At 46.8% G+C, this 24030-nt stretch overlaps 1 protein-coding gene across 2 annotated transcripts in view; it reads left to right on the top strand.

Moving 5' to 3' along the window:
* The window catches only part of DPYSL3 (dihydropyrimidinase like 3), a 114612-nt gene that overhangs the window by 30545 nt on the left and 60037 nt on the right, over nt 1-24030 (top strand). Inside the window, exon 1 of one of the 2 annotated variants that reach the window (XM_004280387.3) lies at nt 17268-17472. The exons of the other annotated variant lie outside the window; for it this stretch is intronic. Within the exon in view, the coding sequence (XP_004280435.1) occupies nt 17434-17472 (39 nt within the window). The 5' untranslated portion in view covers nt 17268-17433. Of the gene's footprint in view, nt 1-17267; nt 17473-24030 lie in introns of those variants that run through there. 2 annotated transcript variants of the gene reach the window in all.

Consider the following 24030-nt stretch of genomic DNA (forward strand, 5'->3'; position numbering starts at 1 on the left):
AAGTGCCTGGCTTCATGCGTTGGCATGTTATAACTTATCTTATTGTCCTTTATTTTATTTAGTATAAAATAATAGTAAACAGGAGCAGGAGAAACAAGGTCTGGTTCCCATATGATTAAAAAAAAAAAAACCAAACGGTCTTGGGTTGGGTTAGGAAGTTCTCTGAACTATGACAGATGACCTCAAAACTGGCTGAAAAACCCAAGAATGAAAAATGGCATGCTGCAATTTCCAGGAGGATGCTGGAGAGATGGGCTTCAGACACATTTCATTTTGCATTGTTATTAATGGCTTGGAAAGAGTCTGTAAACCTATTAGGGCAATTATATCTTCAGATGAGGGTAAATAGGATGGTGTTAGAGACACTAGTGAGGAAGAGACATAGTACAGAGCAACCTAGAGAGATTAGAAATATGGACAGGAAATGAACAAATGAGATCAGCCTGGGAAAGTAGAAACATGCATCTGGAGAAATACATAATTTGAAAAACAGAGAGGTACATAAAGGAAGGGTCATACTTGGAAAGCAACAATGGTAAATGGGCTTTTGAGCGGATATCAATTTTGGATATGTTTGAGACATGATGGAAAAGTAATATGAAGGCGGCCTGGTGTTCAGATAGCCTTTTGGAGAGCATTTTTTTCAAACAAGGGCATTTCTATTATCTCAGTTGATTATCAGCCCAGAGGTTGGAAGCAAATAATTTTTTCTCCATTAAAGAGATGAGGAGAGGTTAAGTGAGTTGCTTAAAGTCAAACAATTCGTTCATAAAATAGACTTGGTTAAAACGTGGATCTCTTGACTCCTTATTTTTTTTCTCTTTTCACGGCAACACCTTGTCATGACGTCTTGGATCTCAGAATAGTAACTGTTTCTGGCTCAGGATTGACCCATCTCTTTCTGATATTGTGACCAATTTTTTTTTTTTTTTTTTGCGGTACACAGGCCTCTCACTGTTGCGGCCTCTCCCATTGCGGAGCACAGGCTCCGGACGCGCAGGCTCAGCGGCCATGGCTCACGGGCCCAGCGGCTCCGCGGCATGTGGGATCCTCCCGGACCGGGGCACGAACCCGCGTCCCCTGCATCGGCAGGCGGACTCTCACCCACTGCGCCACCAGGGAAGCCCTGTGCCCAATTTTATTTCATCTGAGACTGAGCTTAGTGCGACTGAAGCTCTGAACAGGGGATAAACCCCACCCTGCCCCACAGTCCTGTATTTCCAGGATGAAGTGAGGCAGTAGGTAATGGATGGTGGATCTCTGGATTAGGAGTCAGAACCCTACAATAATGGTGTTACTAAATTCAGGGGTCCGGGTGGGCAAACCATATGCCTTCTCTAGTCTTGTGTGTTTTACCTGTAGGATTGAGTGGGTAGATTGCTTATGGTCTCATGAAATTGATCTCTTTGAAGATCTGAAAAAAGAATGAAGCTAGTGCAAATAGACAATCAAAGACAGAGACCAAGAAGCCCGAGAGGTGGTGGGGGGAGAGGGAGAGATCTCGACGCAGATGCGTGTGACATCCGGACTGTGAACACTTATTAGCATATGGCAAGCAGGCAAATTTACGTTTTCAAGGATGGCCATTGCAAAACTTATCTCAGGCTCTTCTCTTGTGCTGTTGTTAGTTCCTATCTTAAAGGTGACTCGTCATTTTTTTCTTTTCCTTGGTAATGAAGTATGAGTTTTGGTGCACCCTCATCTGCCCCTTTTGCGTGGACTGCAAGTAGGAATCACTAGATGTCTTTTGAGTTCTGCCGAGCTCATTATGGCCTCTGCATCCACACGGGTAGGCTCCTTGCAGCCATGTGTATGTCATGATTCCCCCATTCCGTCTCCATAGGTGATTAGATTGTAGGGTAACACCTGGCTCAAGCAGAGCCAGTTCCTTCCAGTTGGGAATTAGAACCAAGAGATACTCCTTTTATTCTCTCAGTGTGATTAGAACAAAGAAATATGGAGTAAGTGAATGTTTAGAGAAAGGATGTAGCTAATGTTAACAGTGAATGTCCGTGAGACCTTAGAGGGGAAAAGAGATGGTGGCTGACAGATCCTGATTCCAGCCTGGCTGGATACCTACAGTTGAATCTTTTTAATGCAGTCCCCTCCACCCCCATTTTAAAAAATTGTTTTATTGAGATGAACTTTTTAACAAGATGTTTTCACTGAGTCAGCTGGATTGATATCCTGTTAACATGCAAATGAGCCCATCCTAAACTTTTTCCACTTCAGCCAACCCATTAGTCCTTCAGGATTCTGCTCCAAGGTGGGTTTACGTTTGGTATGAGGTTGTTTGTGTATGTATGTGTGTGTGTATGCATGCGTGCATGTATGTATATATGTACGTTGGTATGTATTCATCCAAGGCCATCATTTAACACACATCTCATAAGTGCCTTTATCTATGTGCTAGGGCACTGTGCTGGCACTGGGATACAGTAATGAATAAACAGAGCCATACCCTCAAGGAGCCCGAGGAAGATGGCCAACAAAACAGATAATCTTAACATACGCTGTAAGCGTGGTGCTGGAAGTTGGCAGAGACTCAGGGAAGCACCAGGGGTCACTGGATGGGTGTCAGGGAAAGCTTTCTGGAGAAGGTAGTGCCTGAGTTGAGTCATAAAGGATTGTTTGGAGATTCCCAAGTTAAGAAGGGGGGATGATCGTTTCAGCAGAAGGTATGACATGGGCAAGCACTTGGAGGCAACAACATGATGTGAAAGAAATGCCTGGTTCCTAGGGTTATTGGAACATAAAGTACAGTAAGGAGTTAAGAGAGATGAAGCCACAGAGGTGAGGAGAGGCCTAGTATGGGAAGTTTTGTTCATCATATTAAGAATCTTAGACTTTAACTTGAGAGGACTGGGGAATGATTGGAGACTCCCATACAGATAAATGACATTTAAGATGAGAGCAGAATGATAAGAAGGACCCAGACTGGTTGAGGTTGATCCAAGCAGGGGAAGCAGACGGTACAAAAGCACCAAGGACTACGGCTCAGGTTTCTGGTTAAAGAGCAGGTGAAACGAGGTATCACCCACTGAGGTGCAGAGCACTGGAGAAAGTACAGAAGGTTCTGGAACCTATCTGAGACATGTTGAGTGTTCCGGTTTTCCTAGGAATCAGATCATAAGACAAGATTAACATGCCTAAGGTTTTCTATGGGATGCTCTTGAGATCAACACCAGTGGATGGGAAGGAAGGGGAAGGGGAAAAGGAAGCAGAATTGAATAGAAGGAAAGTGTAGCTTCAACAGAAATCACAGCTTGGCCCCTACCAGGAGGTCTGGAGAGAGGGCGAACCTTCAGGTCTGACCCGAGTCATTTGTATCATTGGATGTGCGCCACCCCCCAAGGCAATGTCATCTGGGGCAAAGTGGACCTCCTTAGCTGAAGCAACATGCAAAGGCGGCTGACAGATGAGAGCCTCTGCTGGTGGCACTTACGTAGCTGGGATCATAAGCCCTTTCCTCCCGAAGGGGGATCTGGGTGGTGCACCACAGAGCCCACCACAGTGGGGTAGAGGTGCCTGTGGCTTCAGGTGGAGACACCCCTTGTGCTACTGGGTGTATGAGCTTGACACCGAGAGAGTAGGTCTGGCTAGGCATGAGGGCTGGGAAGTGGTGTCGCATCAGTGATGAGAATGCTTGATCTTTTTGGGCACATGCACGCTTTGGAGAATCTGAAGAAAACTAGAGACTCGCCCCCCACCCCCCCCAGGAAAAAATGTGCCAAAATACATACCTACGGAATTCGCTCGGCTTTCTTTGGACTGGGTGCGCTCAATAACACTCTGTGCCCTGGGCCACATCATGCAGTATTTTAATTAGTCAGGTCAATCCATCCAGTCTCTTGAAGCATTCACAGAATATCAGGTACTGTCCATTATTTCACCTAATCCTCATACCATATAAGTTAACCATGTTAGCCCATTTTACAGAGGAGGAAACTGAGTTTAAATGAACTTGTCCAGGGGCACCATTGTTAGCAGGCACCACATGGCTTAGAATTGCTATCTGTGTGACTAGCAGAGTTGGATTCCATTTCTGAGCTCCATAGTGGGCTCTCTGTGTGCCCACTTGGGCATTATCAGGGTAACAGTGGATTCTTGCCAAGTGGGGAGGAAAGCCAGTGGCCTCAGGGATCAGTCAACAAGGTTTATGGACACCATCCTCCAGCAGCCATCAGGGTGCAGAGACCTGCGTTGCTAGGGAAGGAGAATCTACTGCTGGCATCAGGCAGACGGCTCCAGGGTGCAGGGGAGGGCAGCGCAGGCCAGGCTCCCAGGGTGATGTTAGCTTGAGGGGGGCCCAGTGGTCATAGGAGTTTTGGCAGGGGAGGAGGACCAGCCAGTCCCTCACTCTGTCCCTGGTGGGCAGGTGGCTGCCTCAGATATTTTTCTCTTGTATGGATGTTGTCATGGAAAATAGCCTATCTTATGTTCTCAGGTTCATGGGCTAGTTACTTTCTATTTTACTTGAAAAAAAATGTCATATGAGTGTCATTCATACTTTCCTTACTTCTAAGAGCCTTTACCATCTTTTTTTTTTTTTTTTTGCGGTACGCGGGCCTCTCACTGTTGTGGCCTCTCCCGTTGCGGAGCACAGGCTCCGGACGCGCAGGCTCAGCGGCCATGGCTCACGGGCACAGCCGCTCCGCGGCATGTGGGATCCTCCCGGACCGGGGCACGAACCCGTGTCCCCTGCATCGGCAGGCGGACTCTCAATCACTGCGCCACCAGGATACCATCTTTTTATACTAGTTAATGAGAAGTCAGTTAGCAAGACCATAGTAAATCTGTCATCACAAAGTGAATGAGTCAAATCAGCCTTGTGTGGCAAACATAGTTTCTACCTTTATCTGAGTAGGATCTCTTACAACAAACTTTGTGATAAAGTAGTTTCCCATGAGAACCTTTCAAAATCCCAAGGTTTTAAGTGAGGAGACCTTGCATTAAAACATTACAGAAGGGGCTTCCCTGGTGGCGCAGTGGTTGAGGGTCCGCCTGCAGATGCAGGGGACGCGGGTTCGTGCCCCGGTCCGGGAGGGTGCCACATGCCGCGGAGCGGCTGGGCCCGTGAGCGATGGCTGCTGAGCCTGCGCGTCCGGAGCCTGTGCTCCGCAGAGGCCACAACAGTGAGAGGCCCGCATACCGCAAAAAAAAAAAAAACATTACAGAAGCTTTAGGGATTTAGAGAGAAACTCAACTTTATGCTGACAAAGTAGAGACTAAATACAGATTCGCCTTAAATTGTTTAGTAAATGTGTAAATATTCAGTAACCGTTTCCCTTAAAGCTACCCCTACAAGTGATTTCCAGGGCTCCTGCTTAGAAAAAAGAGAGTGGCCCCAATCTTAACTTTAATTTTAATTAAAGCTGAGTCAGAGATATGTGGCTGTTTATAATAATTGTTTTCCACAGTGGCATTAGCTTACAGCAGAACCATTATTCTACTAACCAGCATCTTGTTATATATTACTTTCTCTCTCGCTATAGAGAATACCCAGGAAATGTATAAACTAGGCAGGTGTCAATAACAAAATGTGTTCATCTCTCTTGTCAGCAATACTTTGGGGTTTTTGGAGGTCATTGGAAATTATTTGTGGCTATGAAGTCATGAACACAGGACTTGGTTACTTTTAAAAATATGTATTAATTATACACACCTTTTTGGAAGATGCTCAGTATATTGTACTGTAAATTCAGACAGTCCTTATCAGCTTTGGTATGATTACAGCAGGGAAGCAAGAGTAGAATTTGACTGGGGTCTAGGTTGGTCAGGGCTTCTCCATTTTTTACCCACTCACTGTCACAGGGACTCCAAAACCTGTTCTTTTAATCACTCTATGCCATAAAGATACACACCAGCAACTCCTTTTAAATGAATCAGCTCATCTGTTTGTTTTATCAGACCTGTGCTTTCATGTTCGAAAGAACATGTATGTGTCAGCATATCCACTCAGCTCTTCTACTGACCCATTTTACAGATGAGGCAAGCTTAGAAGTTTTTCAGGCTAATTCCAAAGTCAGCTAATTTGAAATGAATTTAGAAAACCTACGTTTTTCTCTATTTCAGTCTCTGGTTCCTGCCTCTTATGTTCACTGTCTCCAATAAAAAAATGAGTATCTGGACCTTCAAAAGTGACCAAGCACTCTGCCTGGGGCCAGGTCAGCATTTGTCTTGAGGTCAGAAATCCAGGGTTTCACTTGGGATTCAGTGCACACAGGTGACCCGTCCAACTAAGAAGCGCTTATCTGTTGACACACCAGTGATGTGTGGGAGGAGCCTGTTTTCCACTCCACTGTTCCTTTGGGAATTTGCTCAGAAAAACCTGTGACTAGACCCTCAGGCATATGTCTCTGCCATTCCTATTTGTCTGAAAAGATAGGGAGCCAGAGGCTGATGAGGCCCTATGGCCCTGGAGCCTTTGCTACAGCTGAGTACAGGAAACTGGAGGGGAAAAAAAAAAGACATGCAGCCAAAGTCCCTTCCTGGAGGTGGATGGGAAACCTGGGAAGTATAAACTGGGGTTGCAGCCTTGCACTTGGGGGTTGGCTTGCTATTTTGAGCCTCCATCCAAGAGTGAGTCTCACATCCCTCATCTGGGGGTGAGCTGTTGTGCTGGGCCCGGAGAGATCGGAATCCAATCACATGTGTTTCCATTCAGCCCAAAGGTGAAACTGATTGCATGTGACCATAGATCCAGCGGCTCCAGCCCATGCTGTCAAACAGGCTTTTAGCAGAGGGTTGGGCAGTTCCAGGATTCAATCTTGTGGTTTAGGGCCCAATGCGGGTGGAGTGAGGGTGGGCTGGGGAGGAGGTTGCTCCCCAGAGATAACTCACTGCTGTCTCAGTTCTGAACAGGCACCAACGTCTGCTTAGGGAAAGAGCAGCCCTCACCTTTGAGACACAGAGTTCCTATTCCATAATGCCTAAATAACTCAGTCTCCAATGGTCGGATATCAGAAATTCAGGTGACTCTAAGCCAGGCAGGTGGCATAAAAACATGGAAGCCAACCCTACGTGAAGGAAGAGGAAGTAGCAGACATTATAGCTAATTGGGGAATACATGTTTGTTCCAAGGGGCAGCCAGTGTTCAGCTGTAGCTGACGGGTGACACTGTGTATCTACGAGCCCAGAATTGCCAAGTTTTCCAATTTTTAAAGAAATCTAAATTTGAATATGAAATCTATACATTTAAAAATATTGGCTAAATTGGGCTTCCCTGGTGGCGCAGTGGTTGAGAGTCCGCCTGCCAGTGCAGGGGACACGGGTTCGTGCCCCGGTCCGGGAAGATCCCACGTCGCGGAGCGGCTGGGCCCGTGAGCCATGGCCGCTGAGCCTGCGTGTCCGGAGCCTGTGCTCCGCAACGGGAGAGGCCACAACAGTGAGAGGCCCGCGTACCGCAAAAAAAGAAAAAAAAAACATTGGCTAAATAAAAAATGTCACTCCACGTAAATATTCATTTAATACCAGCCTCACTGTTGCAGGTTGGGTTTCCTGGGAAGCAAAATTCTGAGAAAAATAAGATGCAGGAAGCGTATTAGGGAGTGTGCTTAGGCTCGACATCTGTGGAAGGGAAGGGAAAGGAAGTATCGGGCAGAGAGAAGTTGAGCTGTGATGTGGTCTTAACAAAGGCTTCAGTTGACCTTATAGGTCTGACACTGGGATAATCCATTAGAGTTGTTGCCCTTTTGTACCTGGGAGGCCAGGCCTTTATATGCTCACATTAGCAATTACTGGGTCAGGCTGCCCTTGCGGGAGTGGGTACCTTAGACAAGGGCAGTTTCCAGGAAGGGGCTTAGAGCACCTGAGGGGCTGAGTCCTTCAGCTCTGAACTGGGGGCTGGGTGGAGATTCTTGTGTCTATGCAGACGCCTCCTTGCTCTGCTCAGATTGACCTCCTTGTGTAATTTCTGGGAGCAAAAACTCCAGGATCTGTGTGTGCCTCTTCTCTTGGGGATCTCAGGGCCTCTTTACCACAGCTGCTCTTAGGGCCACGGTAGTACTCATGAATGTCCTCTCCTAACCATTCTAGATTCCCTTCACTCTCAGCGAGCTCCTCTGCTGGTCCAGGTGGTGTACTTGGTGTTGGAACAGGGACCTGCGTCTCTGAGGGGTGAGAGACCCCGGTCACCATGTCCATCTCAGGTTACAGCTGGTGTACTTGTTCATTTACCATCAAGCTCAGGCAGGGCTGTACCTGAAAGAACCCCTGTGGATCCTAAGAGTGTCCGACATACCCCTCCCTGCCCGCATTGTGCAATAGCAGCCCTATCTCCTCCTTCTCTTCACGGTCCTACCCAGAAGGATGCCAACTCTCCTTCTTGCCTGTTTAGTCCCTGAGCACAAAGAGCCCAAGGTGCCCTATAACAGCTGTCATTTGTAGTTCAGCAGAGTTCTTGCTGTGCCCCCTGGTAGAAGCACTTGCCCTTTGGGGAAAAGACACTAAACAACCCAGAGTTGCAGGGATGGGAAACACGTATTTCCCAGTTGGGTCCCTGGCAGTGAAGGTAAAAGGGGTCGCTCCTGCTTCTTCCCCTTGTTTCTGGGATCCATGTGTTCTCCCTTTGGAAACACAGCACCCTGTAAAGGGCACAGATTCACAACGCACAGTGCCTCCTGGAGGGTGGTGCCTTATCCTTGCAGGGAGTCGTCTCTGGAATGGTGCTTCGGTTGTGCCTTCGGTAGGCCATTCCTCCTCGCTCAGGTTGGCAGGTGCAGGGTGACGTGGTATTTGATATAGCTGGTGGATCCCGCAGTCACGTGGCCTTTCTTGCATCTCATTGGCTGTTAAACAAGCCCCTTGGTCTGATGTGTGGTGCTATGTGGATCCCATGCCAGTGCCTCAGACACTCCGTAAGCCCTCACATAGGGTTGACTGAGGCCACAGCGACAGAAGATGCAAATCCATATCTAGAACATGTGTTTGTTTCTGTAAAAGTGAATCACTGTGCTTTCCAGCGTGAAAGGGGTCTGAGGTCGTCTACACAAGGGGCTGTGTGTATCTTTGAGGCATGGTGCCACCTTGGGGAGGAAGTGTTGCTCTGTGTTGCGGCAGGATGGATGTTTGACGGCACCAGTAGCTGGATCAGCGCTGGTGACTGGGTCTTGGTTCCCTGCGTGGCCTCTATCCCTGTCACCATGTCTTGTCTACACCATCCGTGGGCTCATTGAACCAGCACTGGGGTGACTGATGATGGAGGGTGGCTGATGATGGAGGGTGGCTGATGTCAGCTGACCGAGTCATTTTGTCTGCCGCATCGTTTAGTGCCTCTTCCGTGATGGGTGCTCTCTGGAGGGCGTTAAAATACAATACGTATATCTTCACTCTTTATGCCCACTCCCCTGGTCTACCACGTGCTGCTAGCTAAGGCCACCGTTTCCTCGATCTTTAATCCTTCCTCTTACCTCCTAGGAATACTTCAACACTCTGTATAATCTTGAGCCACTTCTCTTCCTCAACATTACGTATAATCTTGAGTCACTGTTCTTTCCAAAGTGGATGACTAGCTGTACTGTCTGAAACTGGACATTTGGGAGGAGAGCTCTTCACTATTGTCTTTCAACACCACCCCTGGGTGGGACTGTCCAGTGGCCATGGTCTGTTTTCAGTGTGATCTAGATGCCGAGCCAGCGCATCTAGAAGTCAGGCGCAGGTGTTTTCCTCCTCCACCAGCTGATCCTCAGGGCTATAGGTGTGTGCTAGCAGGAAGGTACTGGAACAGCAGCAGTGGATGACGTGGGAGACGGGGCCACGCCCTTCTCAGGATCAATTGCTGCTGGGCCAACTTGGTCTTGTGACTTGGTGGGTCTGATAGAACCCAGCTCATAATGGACATTTCTGGCCACTTCATGACCCTGGTCAAGCCCTCCGTCTCTACCAGGGCCCAATAGCACTCAAGGACCTATTTTTCAAATAGTGCATAATTTTCTTACTCCAGAGCCCTAAGAGTGTAGATTGTGATACTTCTGTTGGGACTGCATAACCTTCACGTGGTGGCTTTTCCCACAAGTACCTCCAGTGCTGTAGAGTTTATTGGGTCTTATGGCTGAAGTGGCAGGGCTGTTTGCACTTGCATCCTGGATCTGCTGCAGAGCCCTTTCCTGCCCCAGGCGCGGCTCAGAATGGACAGCCTTTGATGTAAATGTGCTGTAAAAGTATTTCCAGGACTAAGTTGTCTTTACAACCTGAAGAGGCCTCCCAGGCTTTGTGCGGAGGAGGCCAGGCGCCTGCAGGATCATTCTCTACTGAGGAAATGAATGAGAACGTCCATCCAGGAAGAAGTAGGATTGCATACCTTGCTCATGCTGATATAAGTTTGATTTTGGAATAAGCCCTTGGGAGTACTTTCCTGTGGCTATCGTATTTTTTTTTCTTTTTTTGGCTTATCTGTTTCAAGGGTAGGATTGTTTGTCAGGTTATTTCTGTGTATTTAATATGTAAACATCTAATAATAGCAGGTGAATCACCACTTTGATTTTCATTCTGTGACACTGGAAGTACACGACTAGGATTTCCTTTGTTTGAAATGTAGGTAAAATTAATGGATCCAAATGACTTAATGGGAAGTTCTGAGATGAAATGTTTATTCACACTAGACTAGCCTATATATTTCACAAAAGCCTGGTATATGTCTTTTGCCCCTTCAAAACTCTTACGTATTTGTTTTGGGACTATGTTTTTCTTCATCCTTCAAATCAGGACCGGGGGAAACGTTTACCCCTATCAACAGAGCAAAGTATAAATTTGTTTTTAAAAAGTAGAAAGTGTTTTTAATAGTCAAAACTGTGTGAATTACTAAGCACTTATTTTAGATATTTTTGAGGTTAAAAGGAAGACAGAATATTCTTGACTTTCCCCTCTGTTCAATTAAGTTTCCCCCATTGATTCTACTCTATTCCAAGCTTTATAAAAGAGCTGGAGACTACCAAGATAAATAAGACATAGTCCTGGACACAAACGAGTTCAGCAAATAATAATCAGAACATTAAAGATAATGGTAGGAATAGCTGCCGTCTAATTAACTTTGTGCTAGGAGCTTTACATGAATAATCTTATTTAATCTTCAATATGTTCACTGTCCTTTACCCCCATATACACTTGTGCCCTCCCTTCCCTCTTAACCAGCTTAGATCCCACGGTTTATCCTCAATTCCCTTGAGTTTCTTTCTCCCTTCTCAGCACTCATCTAGCAAAACCCTTGTGAAAGTCCACACGCTGCCTACTCCATGCCTGCACGTATACAGCTGTACATGACTGGAGGCGTAGTCACACCATGCTTACGGGTCTCTCTTTAAGTTTATGGCCGCTCCCTGAGGGGAATCCTTAGTGCTGCCAGGGAATCACATGGTATTTCCCTAGCCCCTTGAATCTCCTAAAAACTGATTTTATACCAGCTCCTTTCCCCTCTTAACGTTCAGTACCTTCTCTCGCAGACTGTCTTAGCTGATGGCAGAGAAAACAGACGCAGTCATGAGAGAGCTGCCATAAACTCCCACCATGAACTTGACCTAGCTGCCTGTCTCTGTGCTGTATACTCTTCCCCTTAGTTACTCGAGGAGGAACAGTCCTTGCTCCTGGCTAAGGGGAAGCCCTCCATTTGAACACTAGATGTCACCTGTGTTGTCTATTCAAGAACCCCGACAGCAGTTGTTCCATTTCTCTCCTGCATCGTGAAGTTTCCTCTTCTTTCTGAATCAGCCCCGTTGGCATAAGCCGTGCTATTTCCCTCATATTAGATTCTACTTTCTCTGCTAGTTACTGCTCCGTATCCTTGTCCCCGTTTACAAAAAAAAACCCTTGAAAGAGTTGCCTGTATTAGGTGTTTCCAGTTTCCACTTTGATTTTCTTTTGGAAACGCTCCAATCAGATTTCAGCTCCACAACTTCATTAAGACTGCTCTGGCACACATACCCACATGGTAGGTATGCAGTAAATCTGACCAGAATAACTTAATACTTGCTTACACATATACAAAACTACCCCACTGTGAGGTGGGTATGAAGATACTCATTTTATAGGTGCTCTGGTCAAGGTCCTTGGTGATTTCACGCACTGATGAACTCTCATTTCCCATCGTCCTTGACCTTTCAACAGCATGTGAACACTTTCTCTTTTTTGAAATAATTTTATTTCTTGACCTTCACAATACTGTACTCTCATGGTGTCCCCACTGTCTCACTGACCACTGTCTCTGATGCTTTTTCTGGTTCTTCCTTTATCCTCAGGATGCTCTTACTTATCTCAGAGCTGTACCTCCACTCCCATCCTTGGTCAGCTCATCCAGCATTGTTCCTTTATATGATAGCTAGAGATTGACTGCTCCCAAATTTGTATCTCTGGCCCAGCTGTTCCCTTAGATTTCTAATCTCGAATATCTACCTGCTTGCTCAACATTTCACTTGGATGTTTAATAGGAAGGTCCACAAGCATATTCCTGACTTTCCCCCCCAATCCCATTTCTCCCACAATTTTCCCTATCTCACCTTCATCTTTTGAGTTGCTCAGGCTGACACATTTAGTGTAATCTTTGATTCCTCTTTTTCTCATACCCCAGTCAAATCCATCAGCAAATATTGCTGGCTTAACCTTGAATCATATCCAATATCTGACCATTTCGCACTGCTTCCACTGTTACGATTTGGTTCAAGCAACCGCCATCTCACCAGACCTTCTGTGATCCCTGATATGGAAAATTCCAGCCCATCCTCAAGACACTGGAATGACTTTCATTTCCCCATCCCTGCTGTATTTATCCCCAATGCACTTGCCGCCATTTTAAACGCTATATACTTTTGAAAACACTATATAACTTTTTACTCTTGATTTATGCCTTCTCTAGAATGGAAGCTTCAAGAGGGCAGGGATTTTGTCAATTTTATTCAAATATTTGTATCCCTAGTGCCTATAATAGGTACTCAATAAATATTAATTGAATGAATTAATAAATCATCACGAAAACACTGTATGGTAGGTAATAAGATGCTCATTTTAGAGGTGAGGTAACCAAGGCTCAGAAGCTTGAAATAATCTGCTGAAGGTCATAGAAACAGGAGCTGGATGAATTGGAATGTGGCAGAGGTCCCTCTATTCCCAAGTCCAGATCCTTAAACAGTATACCATCCTGGATTCTAGTCCATAGTTTTCCTTCTGAACTCAATATCATTTTTTTCATTTTTAATTAGTTTATTTAATTAATTTATTTTTGGCTGTGTTGGGTCTTTGCTGCTGCAGGCAGGCTTTCTCTAGTTGTGGTGAGCAGGGGCTACTCTTCGTTGCAGTGTGCGGGCTTCTCATTGCGGTGGCTTCTCTTGTTCTCTTCTTGAGCACGGGCTCTAGGCACACAGGCTTCAGTAGTTGTGGCACACAGGCTCCAGTAGTTGTGGCACACAGGCTCCAGTAGTTGTGGCACACAGGCTCAATAGTTGTGGCTCACTGGCTCTAGAGCACAGGCTCAGTAGTTGTGGCGCCTGGGCTTAGTTGTTCTGCGGCATGTGGGATCTTTGCGGACCAGGGATCAAACCCATGTCCCCTGCATTGGCAGATGGGTTCTTAACCACTGCACCACCAGGGAAGTTCCTTCATTTTTTTTTAAAAGGAAGTTCTTTAAATGAACACAAGGCCTTTGATCTTCTCTTACACTTTGATGGCAGGTCCTTTCGAGCCACAACTCTCTAATCACTGCTCAGGTACCAAATCTATTCTACAGAGTCATTCTTTGGCCCATGTATTGCCTTGGAATTTTGTGATTGTATCCTATTAGCAAAGTGATTCCTCACCATTTTGAATTTACTTGCTCTGAAATCTAGAATCAGGCAACTCTAAGAAGGCTTACAGAAGCATAAATATTCTTAAATCTAGACTCTTACCACATGCCCTTCAATTACAGGAAAGTTCTTATTCCATCTCTTTCTTCAGACACAGTTTGAAACATTCTTACATTCACTCACCTAATAATAATTGAGCAGTTTCTATGGGCAAGGCCCTATTCCACACACTCAGGACTCAGCAGTGAATAAAAGAGACACATTCCCTGCCCTCAGAGAGTTTACATTCTAGGGATGAGAAGGAAGATAATACTTAATAATAAATTAATATATTATGTGGTGAAAAAGTACTGTGAAGATAAATAAAGCATAGAAGGGGGCTAACAGGTGACAGATGGTATTCTCTTGAATAAGGGTATAAAATAGACTCCCTGAGATCCAGGATATTATTATTATTATTGACACCTGTAGCACAGGGTAAATACTGTGTGAGTATTGTGAGAATGAATGAATAACAGTGAAGAAGAGAGCCCAGTTAGGAGGTTACTGCAGTAGTCCAGGTGATAGCTGCTGGTGGCTGGACACAGAGAGAAGCTCTGTAGATGGAGAGAAGAGATCACAGTGTGTATATATGTAAAAGACAGAACCAATAGTATTTCCTGACAGATGGGATGTGGAGTGCAAACTGGATTGGACTGAAGGAGAGAAGTCAAGGTTTGGATGATGCCAAACCTTTGGTCTGAGCAACTAGAATAAAGTAGCCTTGACTGAGGTGTGGGAAGTCTATGGATGTGGTAGGTTTGGTGGCCAAAATTAAATTTCTTTGGGACCATAAAGTCGCTCAGTGTCTCCCTCTCCCTCTCTCATAGTTTCCTGAGATATCTAAAGCCAAGTACTGCTGTGTATCCAAGGAAAACCATTCAGAGTCATTCTACTGTGGAAAACACCCATGCTGGTTCCACTCCTCACTCTCTTGGCCAGACACAGAGGCATCCTGTGTTGATCACAGCCTTTCTTCTTATTCCTTGAATAAGAAAGGCACCGCCAAGGAAGGCTTCTTTTCTTCAAACTCATCTTAGACACTTGATTTTGATTTAAGAAAGAGAAAGATGATTGAAGGGGATGAAAGAGGGAGAAAACAGTGTTTGTTGTACATTTCTGCTGATGGCAACAGCTTGAACCGATTAGCTGGTTATTATGCATTCCTGTGCATGGCTTTTCACAGCAGTCTGATCCAGAGAAACACATCACAAGTCCTATTCTGCATGGCTTCTTGCATGCAAGCCTGACCTCAAAGAGATTAACCAAGTCTTGTAATTTGAAACAACAGACACACACAAAATCATCAAGTGATCAAAAATATGGTATAAATCTATTTAGTAGAGAGTGTTCTGGATTATAATGACAGTAACAGAAGAGATAATTAGGATGCAAAGAAAGGAAACAAAAACCCGACAAACCCATGAAATTAAAAAAAGGAAGGCAGTGGTATTTCTTTAGGATTGTAAATGTCCCCTACATATTTTTTGCTTTTCCTAAGAACTTGCAAGGTCCCTTCAAATAAAATTGGAGCAGTTAAAACTATGGGAAAGATTCAGAGAGACCTCTGCAGGGTTGCATAGTATGTAGTTAATTCTCTTTTTACTCTGTTCTAAATATAATCCTGCTCATTTGCATGCCAATCCCCAGAATGCTTTGTAATTTCACAACTCTTGGCTAGTGGTCTCAGCACTTAAGCTTTAAGAACAAAGCAAAATGTTTAGGGCGTGCCTTTCGCTTCAGTCTCCCCCCCCCCCCACCCGTGCTTTGCAAAACAGTACAGGGAGGTGACCTTTGCCTTGCATTCATCCTCCAAGAGTATCACAGAAATAAAGTGGAGAATGCTGTGGACTTCTCCTGTGAAGACTGCATTCAGTCTAGTTACCCATGAATAACCAGCCGCTGGATTAACTCACTTGAGAAGGAGTGTTTCAGGGGGGCTTAGTCTGCCGTTTGATTATGTGACCAGGCTGGTTCATTTCAGGTTTATGGAAAGCCCAAGCTGGAGTATTCTGTACCCTCTTTCTGTGGATGCTTTTATAGCTTCTCTATTGCAAAGGAAGCCTTCAAGTTAATGAGGAGATATCCCGAAGTGTGGTCGGTGGCCTGCCTTGGAGAAATGTGAATTAAAGATCTCTGACACAGACCTAGTCATGCTCCGTGATATCTACAGAATTTCTGTTTAGGGAGCATTAGGATCCACAATGGGGTGTGGTGGTCGTGGGAGACTTGTCTTGCGAGGGCTTTATAATTTTTGCATAGCAAGCCATTTTTGTTGTTGCTGTTATCCAAGTGGTATATTTGGGATTATTTTTTTCAGGAGAGCTGAGAAAGCTCCCTCATCCGACCATCCCTCAGCCCCGAGCCACAGTGGCTCCTCCAAACATGCCCCCCTTGGCCTTCTATTTGAAGCGGGTAGCAAAAGGATAATATATTCCTGCACCGAAAGGTCATGTTTTTGCTCCTCATAGCACATTGATCTCTTGTCTATCAGCCCTGCCTAAAGTAAACTCGGCATTGTGAACAGCGCATACCAGATCCCTCACAAAACCCACCGCTGCGCAGTAATGTGCCAGGGCGTTTGGCTTCTCACTACAGGTGTTTTCTACTCTTTACTCACGGAGCAGCGTTAATGCTTTTCCTTCGGTTCTGAGAGCCAGACAGTGGAGTTCCTTTAAAACATTATTTTGAGAATTATTTTTACAATACAGAGAACGGCTGATGGTAGCTGACACGGTGCCCCCTCGCAGCCGTCCGAGAGTGAGGGGTTGCTTCGCATTTTCTAATGCCTATTTTCATGGTCTCGGGATAGCAGCGGCCGGCCAGGCTGCACAGAGTCAGCCCAGTTCTCGGCTTTCTAAGGGGTCGCGGCGGCTGTTTACACACCCAGCGACCAGCAGAGGCGGCGCTCGGCCTCCGCGATAACAAAGGCAGCTGCCGTCGCATCCAGCCCGCGCGGTGGCGAAGGAGAGCGGGTTCCGGGAGGGAAGTCCAGAGCCGTCTCCTTTCTGAAACCAGGGTGGGGAAGGTGGGGAATCGGACCACGGGCAAGTCGGAGGCGTGGGCGCTTTCCCGGGCTGCGGCGGGGCCAGGAGGGCTACGCTGGTGCCTCTCTGCCGCCGACACCAGGGACTGCAGCATCCCCGCCCCGAACAGTCCCTCGCGCCGCCTGGTGGCGGTGGAGCAGTCTGGCTCCGCTGCACTCGCAAGTCACCAGAAAAAAAAAGGAAGAAAAAGTGGGTGAGGCAGATGCAAGGAGGAAAATCAATAGGGATAAGAGAGAAGAGGGAGGAGTCGCGGATCAGCCATTCTTGTCTTACGGGGTCCCAGCTGGCACCGCAAAAGAAAGGAAAAAAAAAAAAAAGCCCGGGCGTGAACGCGAGTGGAGGAGGGTGTGTGTGGGGGGGTCGGGGGTGAAAGGGGGACCGGGGAGATTTACTATTGTCTCTGGCAGCCGCCGCGGGAGCCGGGGAGGGGGGCGGAGGCGAGAGGAGGAGGCGGCGGCCGCGGCCAGCGCACCATTCGCTCCACCTGATCTTGGGGCGCTGTGCGCTGAGGAAGGCGCGGGCGAGCAGGAGTAGAAGAAGGAGGCAGGGAGGCAGCTGCTGCAGCCACCGCCGCCACCATGTCCTACCAAGGCAAGAAGAACATCCCGCGGATCACGGTGAGTCGGACGCCCGGACGCCGCCGTGGCTCGCTCGCTCCTGGCCGGCTGCACCGCGGATGGGGGCGGCTTGGATCCCGCCGGCTTCCCTGGGCTGGTACCCGGGGAGGGACGGGGGCCCGGGGCCGGGGCGGGGGGGTGGTGTGTGGAGAGCGGTGGTCAGTCCGGCCGGCGCGGCGGGGCGCCACCCAGACCGAGCGACCCTGGGATTTGGGGAAAACCAAACAAAGAGGAAACCCAAACAGTGGCGTGGAGAACTTTGGATTATTTATCTTCCTTCCCCACCACCCGGTAGTTTCCAAATAACACAGGGGTCTCGGCCCTCCCTGGACCCCCGCGCCGCCTGGGTCGTCAGTGTGTGCTGCCCCAGGCGAGGTATGTTTTTTGTAGAAGGTTCCTTTTGGCGGGGCGGGGTATGGAGAGATGACACCTTTCCCCAGGGGTACTTGGTAGCCCGACCGCGCCCCTCTCTGAGCTCCAGCCCCGTGGCTCCCCGCCCCCACCCCCCTACCCTACCACCCCGCGACGGTGATGGGATGCCTGGACATCCGTCTTCACCTTGGCCACTCCTTGCTTGTATTCAACCCAGTTCATATTTCGGTGCATCATACTCGGACTCGACAGCTACCGTGGCTGTAGTGAGAATGACCAACTTTTTTTTTGCCCTTGATGCCTTTACATTTTTCCTGTCATTTCTCCCCCTCATCCCAAGAAAAAGCTGAGTTTTTAGAGCAGATTTTAGTTTGCGGTGGCAGCGCACGCTGTGTGCATGCCGTGTCCAACTGCCATTGTGTGCAAAGCCGAGCCTCCCGCGGCCGGCGGGTGTCAGATGCGCTGGGCGAGCGTCTAGGGCGGGGTGGAGAGGAGATGTGCCATAATCAGGTACAGAAGCCTCATCTTCGCTGGCGTCCAGCAAGCAGCTCTCGCGGCAGAATACTGCTCCCTGCTGCGGGATTCCTCCAGGTTGCGCTGAAATGACGCCTCGAATGGAAGGGACATACGACAGGCTGGAATGGGCATTTTCAAAAAGGGGGCAAGACAAAAACAACAGAAAACCCACTGTCATTTGTTAGTTGAGCACGAAGCAGTGCGGTTGTGCTTTGTCTGTAGTGAATGGTGTGTGTGTGTGTGTGTGTGTGTAGTGGGGGAATGGGTGGCTACTCCATCTTTGCAAGACGAACAAAGGAAGTGATCAGCTGGCCCCTGGGAGGCTCTGCAGCTGCCCTAGGGCAGTGCTGTACCTGCTACTGTAGTTCATTTGCCGGGATCCACTAGGTTTTGCTGTGGGCATGAGTGCCTTTGCACTTGCTGGGTTAGGCTTGGAGCAACCTGACTGCAGTGCAGGACCTTCCCCTCTGCAGGCAGGAGGAAGCTGTTCTTGCCTCTAGTGCACTTTATTGTCAAGTGGTTTATTTCTACGGCAGTACCCTACCTTTTTCATGCACCTGAGCTTCACCGGACACAAGCGTGCCCCACCCCTACCTGCTGTCCACTTGCTCCTAGGGAAGCAACACTCCCCAGGGGGATAGAGTTGGGATGGGTAGGGATCCTTTTGCCAGGTAGAGGCATTGGGTTTAAGCCCATCCTCCTTGACCACTGCCTGATATCACTGACTTCACATTATTGTAAAAGCATAGTGAGTCTTTTATAATACACGGTATTTTCTCAGTGCCAGTTGTCTTTGCAAAGAGCTGTGGATGGTATTATTTTTTTTAAAAGCTGATTGAGACAAAAGCTTAATCTTTATACTTATTTCTCTAACTCAGGAGAGATGAGCCTCAGCTCTCATGCTATGATGTGTGGAAGTTATGTTGCATATACGCCACTTGCTTTATATCCAGTGTGCATTTGCCAGTTCTCCTGTTTGGGATAAGCAGAGAACAGATTACATTTTTCTTCCCAGTCTGAAGACTGCAATGGTTCTTCTTATGGATTCAGCCTATGCTGTGGCATTGAGAGCCATGCCCATTCTTCTAGGTATCACTTAAGCCACCTTTAAGGAAAGATACAGAAATTTAGCCCATATGATAACAGCCTTAGAAGCCCCTGTAAGTGTGGCTGGGCCCTAGTCCCAGGGCCAGGTTTGCAGGGGGCTCCCTTTTGTTCCCACTTGAATGGTCTTCCCTGGGGTGCATCCTTCATTTTCAGTGCTGCTTCCATCCTTTCTCTGCGTGTGGGGCGTGGTGCTGCATAGCAGCCTCTGCCTTGAAGCTGAGGCTGTGCCTTCGGCAGCTGTGACGGGAATGGACGGTGGCTGTGAATTTCTTCCAGCCGGCCTGACTTGCATTCATTGTTGAGAGGGGTATGGGCTGGGGAGAGGCAGAGGGACATGGCAGGATGGGAGTGTGGGTCCTTGGGGGCAAGGAATCCATTTGTTGATTTTTCTCATGCTTTGTTTTTGTATTTCCTTGAAGAAGAATTCTATTTTAGAACAAAACAGTGTTTTAATTTTTGTACATTTGCAGGTCCATAGATGATTACGGTTATCTGCATACTACCAGGGGTGAGATACCCTTCCTAGGTATAGCTAAAAACATAAAAATACGGACACAGGTCTATATATACAGAAAGTATGATTAAAGATCTAAATAGAACATATGTCTCCTGCTGTCAATTCTAGTCCGTTTTTTAAAATGGTAAGATTATGGAATTTGAGATAAGTTTCCTATCCTCTCTCTATTCCGGTCTGTGAACTGCCCCACCCAGTAGCTGGAATGTCACTGTAATCTGGGGACCGATGGGGGCAGTCTTTCTTGCTGAGTACCTTTGCCTCACAGGCACAATTTGGGGGACACAGTAAGGTTTTGTTTGCTTATCTCCTGCTTTTCCTTCTACCTCTTTTTGCTGCCCTCCTGAGAGTAAAGCCTTCCTACTACCCTGTGTTTATTGGTTTCTCTGTCGCTGGTAGAATTGGCTGGGGCTTTCCCTGGGAGTAGCTCAGGCCTCAGATCTTATTGTTCTCAGGTCACCTACCTGAGTAATCTGCATGTCCTTACCCCAACACTAGCCCTTGCTTCTAAATGGCAGAGACAGCAGTTTGGGTGGCCCAGCCAATCAGAGCAGGGACCTGGTATCGTCGTCCACCTCTGTCTCCTCTTACACAGTGCGTGGCACATAGATGCCTAGCGATGATGGGTTAAATCAATAAATGAATTAAAAATTGTTCCTACTAAGAACAGCTCACACCTGCTGAGTGTTTATTTTGTGTCAAGTATTGTGCCTTATGTGCATTGTTTCATTTAATCCCTCAAATCAACACTGTCTGAGAGGTACTAGAGTTATCTCTATTGTATAGATTCTTTGCTTCTGCCCGGGGTCATAGATATAATAAGTGTTTGAGGCAGGACTCAAGCCTCCACACCTGATGGAAATTAAAGTGCATGTCCCTCACCACCGCACTGGTCTTGGTGGCTCTGCCCATACCATCACTATTACGTGGTGTTAGTAGGGCAAATGGTTTAGATCCTATAACATGGTCTCTCTTACTTTTTACATTGGATAAATGTAAACTTGGGGGATGGTAGCTGACCATCTCAATTCTGCAGGTAGAAAGTTTGGCAAGTCATTGTATTCTTCTGAGATAAGCTACAACTTGAAGCTGACTGCAAGAGTGGGTGGAGATCTAACACTTAGGATCCAGTGCTTTACCTGTATTCTCTTAGCAGGGTCTCTGCAAAAGCCCATTTTACAGTTCAGGAAATTGAGACCTAGATCGATGAAGTCAGTTATCCAGAGTTGCACACTGAGGATTTGAGGCAAAGCTGGAAATCCAACACAAGTCTTGTCTGACTTCACAGCCTCAGCTGCTTCCCAGAGGTACCTGCAGTGGAAAATTTGAAAGCTGTGGATAAAGAGCTCCAGAATTCCCTCTAGGAGACAAATCACCGAGAACTGGCTTTTGGCAAATACCAGTTGGATTTCTGTAAATACTATCTTGCAGCTCATGCATTTCTGCCACACTGAAAGTTGGGGTGTATGTGTGTGATGTTTAGGATTGCTGGAAGACACCATCCTCTGTCCAGAACACGACCTGGAGAGTTTGGTCTTAGGGTACGTAGTCAGGGTGCTGTGATCTCACTTGAAGTGTGTGATTGTGAGCATTGTGGGTGCCATGGGAATTTTTCACTTGGGAGGAGAAGTAAAGGAGCTATGTGAACTGGAGGAAAACCCAGATCTCTGAACTGGGGGCCTTGAACTAGACTAGAACCTGGGGAAGGGACAGTGCAACTCCTTCCCTGGACCTGTGTCTTCCTTTTGCTTCAGTAGGTGTCACTTTGGATCGGGAGCAGATATTAGGAGATGGAGGTCCAGAGTTTGGGAGACCAAAAGAAGAGGTGTCACCCAAAGCCAGCTTGATCTGTGTAAGGCATCTTGGAAGGGAAATTCCAGAGAAAAGACAGAGGAAAAATATCAAAGACTTAGGAATGGGAAGCATCTTAGATATCTGATCGTAGAAACCTCAGCTCAAGCCCTGCCTGGGGTGTGTGTTTGTTACTTTATTTTTTGAACAGGTCTGTGGTGATTCGCAGCCAGGTTATTCCTCTTGCTCAAACACTAGCAAAATGCCTCAGGTGGATAAAGAGAGCTCTGACTATTAGTAGCTGTGACGGAGCCAGCTGGGCACTTGGGGGAATTCTGGAGGAATAGATTTCCTGAGAGGATTCAAGTCTGTGTAGTAGAACTGTCAGTTTATAAATAAAAATCCTCCCTCATTATCTCACCGGGATGTTGAAAGGCTCAGATGAAGGAGCGACTGTGGACCGTGGTCTCTGAACCCCGAACGTATGCAAGATAGGAAACTGATTTATTTATAAAATCTTAACTACTTTGGAATGTGGAAATTAATAAAGGAGGACTTGACAAAGGTCTGAAGTAGGAAGAGGCTACTTAGGGATCAATGTTTTAATACAAGTTTTCTAACCCAAACAAAAATTAACACAATGTCTTATAAAAACTCTGTTTTTTCCTGCTTAGTTATTTTACAGTGTTTCTCAGAATTATGCTTGTTTTTAATTTCTGACACGCTAACGAGGCCATTAGACTACCTTTGGACTTGGATACAGAGACTCTCCCTTAACCTAAAGAAAGGGCATTTTCCTTATTCAGTTGAACTATATTGCTTTCGGTCCTAATCAGCTTCTAGCCTAGACTGACCGCAGATTATGGATACCCTTTCTAGCAGTTTCTTCACAACTCACTGTTGAATGGCTTTTTCTCTGTCCTTTCTCCTTAGTTAGGGAGAAAAAAATGATTTGGAAAAGAACCAGGAAACTCTTCATATCCTAAAGGGCCCTCTCTTCTTCACCCATTGACATATTTCATAGAACTGTTTATGTCTGCTTATTATATTTGAAAAATCACAGAATGTTTACAACAGTTGGAATGCCTCCCTAGGAGGTAAATGTACCTCTCTTTGATTAAATCACTGCTTCTAATCCTAAAGGGACTGGGAATGTAAATATGCCATCACCTCCTGGAATGGATGCTAATCGGAGGACTGGACTGCGCCCTGGCCACACCCTCCTCAAATCAATGCTCTTCTTTACCTTTTCTCCTATTTTCTGGAGCCGGAGGGAAACAAATGAGAAGGACCCTGGACAACCCAGAGAGATAGGCTCCTCTGTTTTCAGACTCTTCTACTGTGAAATCTCCCTTTCATCAAATTCAATATGTATCTATTTCAATATATGAAATAGACCAAAAAGTAATTTGGTGGAATAGGGTGAGCCCCTCAACTTGGCCTCTTCTTTGGCCCTAGTCTGTATGTGGAGTCTAGTATAAAAATGACTTCTCTGGGGGAACATTTCTTCTGCTAACTAGATTACAGGGGACTCAGTGCTTGGAGTAAGGATAGTGGAGCTATTATTTATCACTACCATTTATCGAGAGCCTTAGCGCAAATCACATGGGTCATCTCATTTGACTCATGACAGCTCCTGTAGCTATAATGGTTAACCATCATTCTGTGTTCTGGATAGAGGCTCAGAGAGATTAAGTAACTTGACAAAAGTCACACAGCTGCAAAAGTAAGATCCTGGCATTGATTCCTCCAGAGATGAGTTGGTTTCATAGGTAGGAAAGCAGCAATTCCATACTCACAGGTGACTGTCCCCACCCCCTTGCCGTCAGCTAGCCAGACCTGTTAGCTCAAAAAAGGGGGCCAGTGTTCACAGGGTGGAAGGGGTGGGAATGGTCAGGTCAAACCTTATCACATCACCACTGGAACGACTGAGCCCATGTCCTTCTAATAGTGGGTCGTGCATTGCTCTGCCAGCTGTCTGAGTTAGCTTCTGGCTCTTTTCCCCAGGAGCATGTGTGTGTTCAGGGTGGAAATGCAGATGCTGTTTTTCTGCCTTGCATAAGTGCAGATCTGGGCCCAAGGCCCCTTCTCACTCTCTGTCCCTGTCCTCTTCCCAGACATAGAACGAGCCAGGCTCTCTGTTCTCCTTCAGCCAGGCCGAGGAACAGAGGACACACCCAGCACTCTAAGCCAGATGGGGGAGCTCTGCTCGGGAATGGTCCAGGAACGAACGGGAACATCTGGAACTAAAGGGCACA

Source organism: Orcinus orca, chromosome 3, assembly GCF_937001465.1.
Source record: "Orcinus orca chromosome 3, mOrcOrc1.1, whole genome shotgun sequence".
In the NCBI taxonomy this organism is placed as follows: domain Eukaryota; kingdom Metazoa; phylum Chordata; class Mammalia; order Artiodactyla; family Delphinidae; genus Orcinus; species Orcinus orca.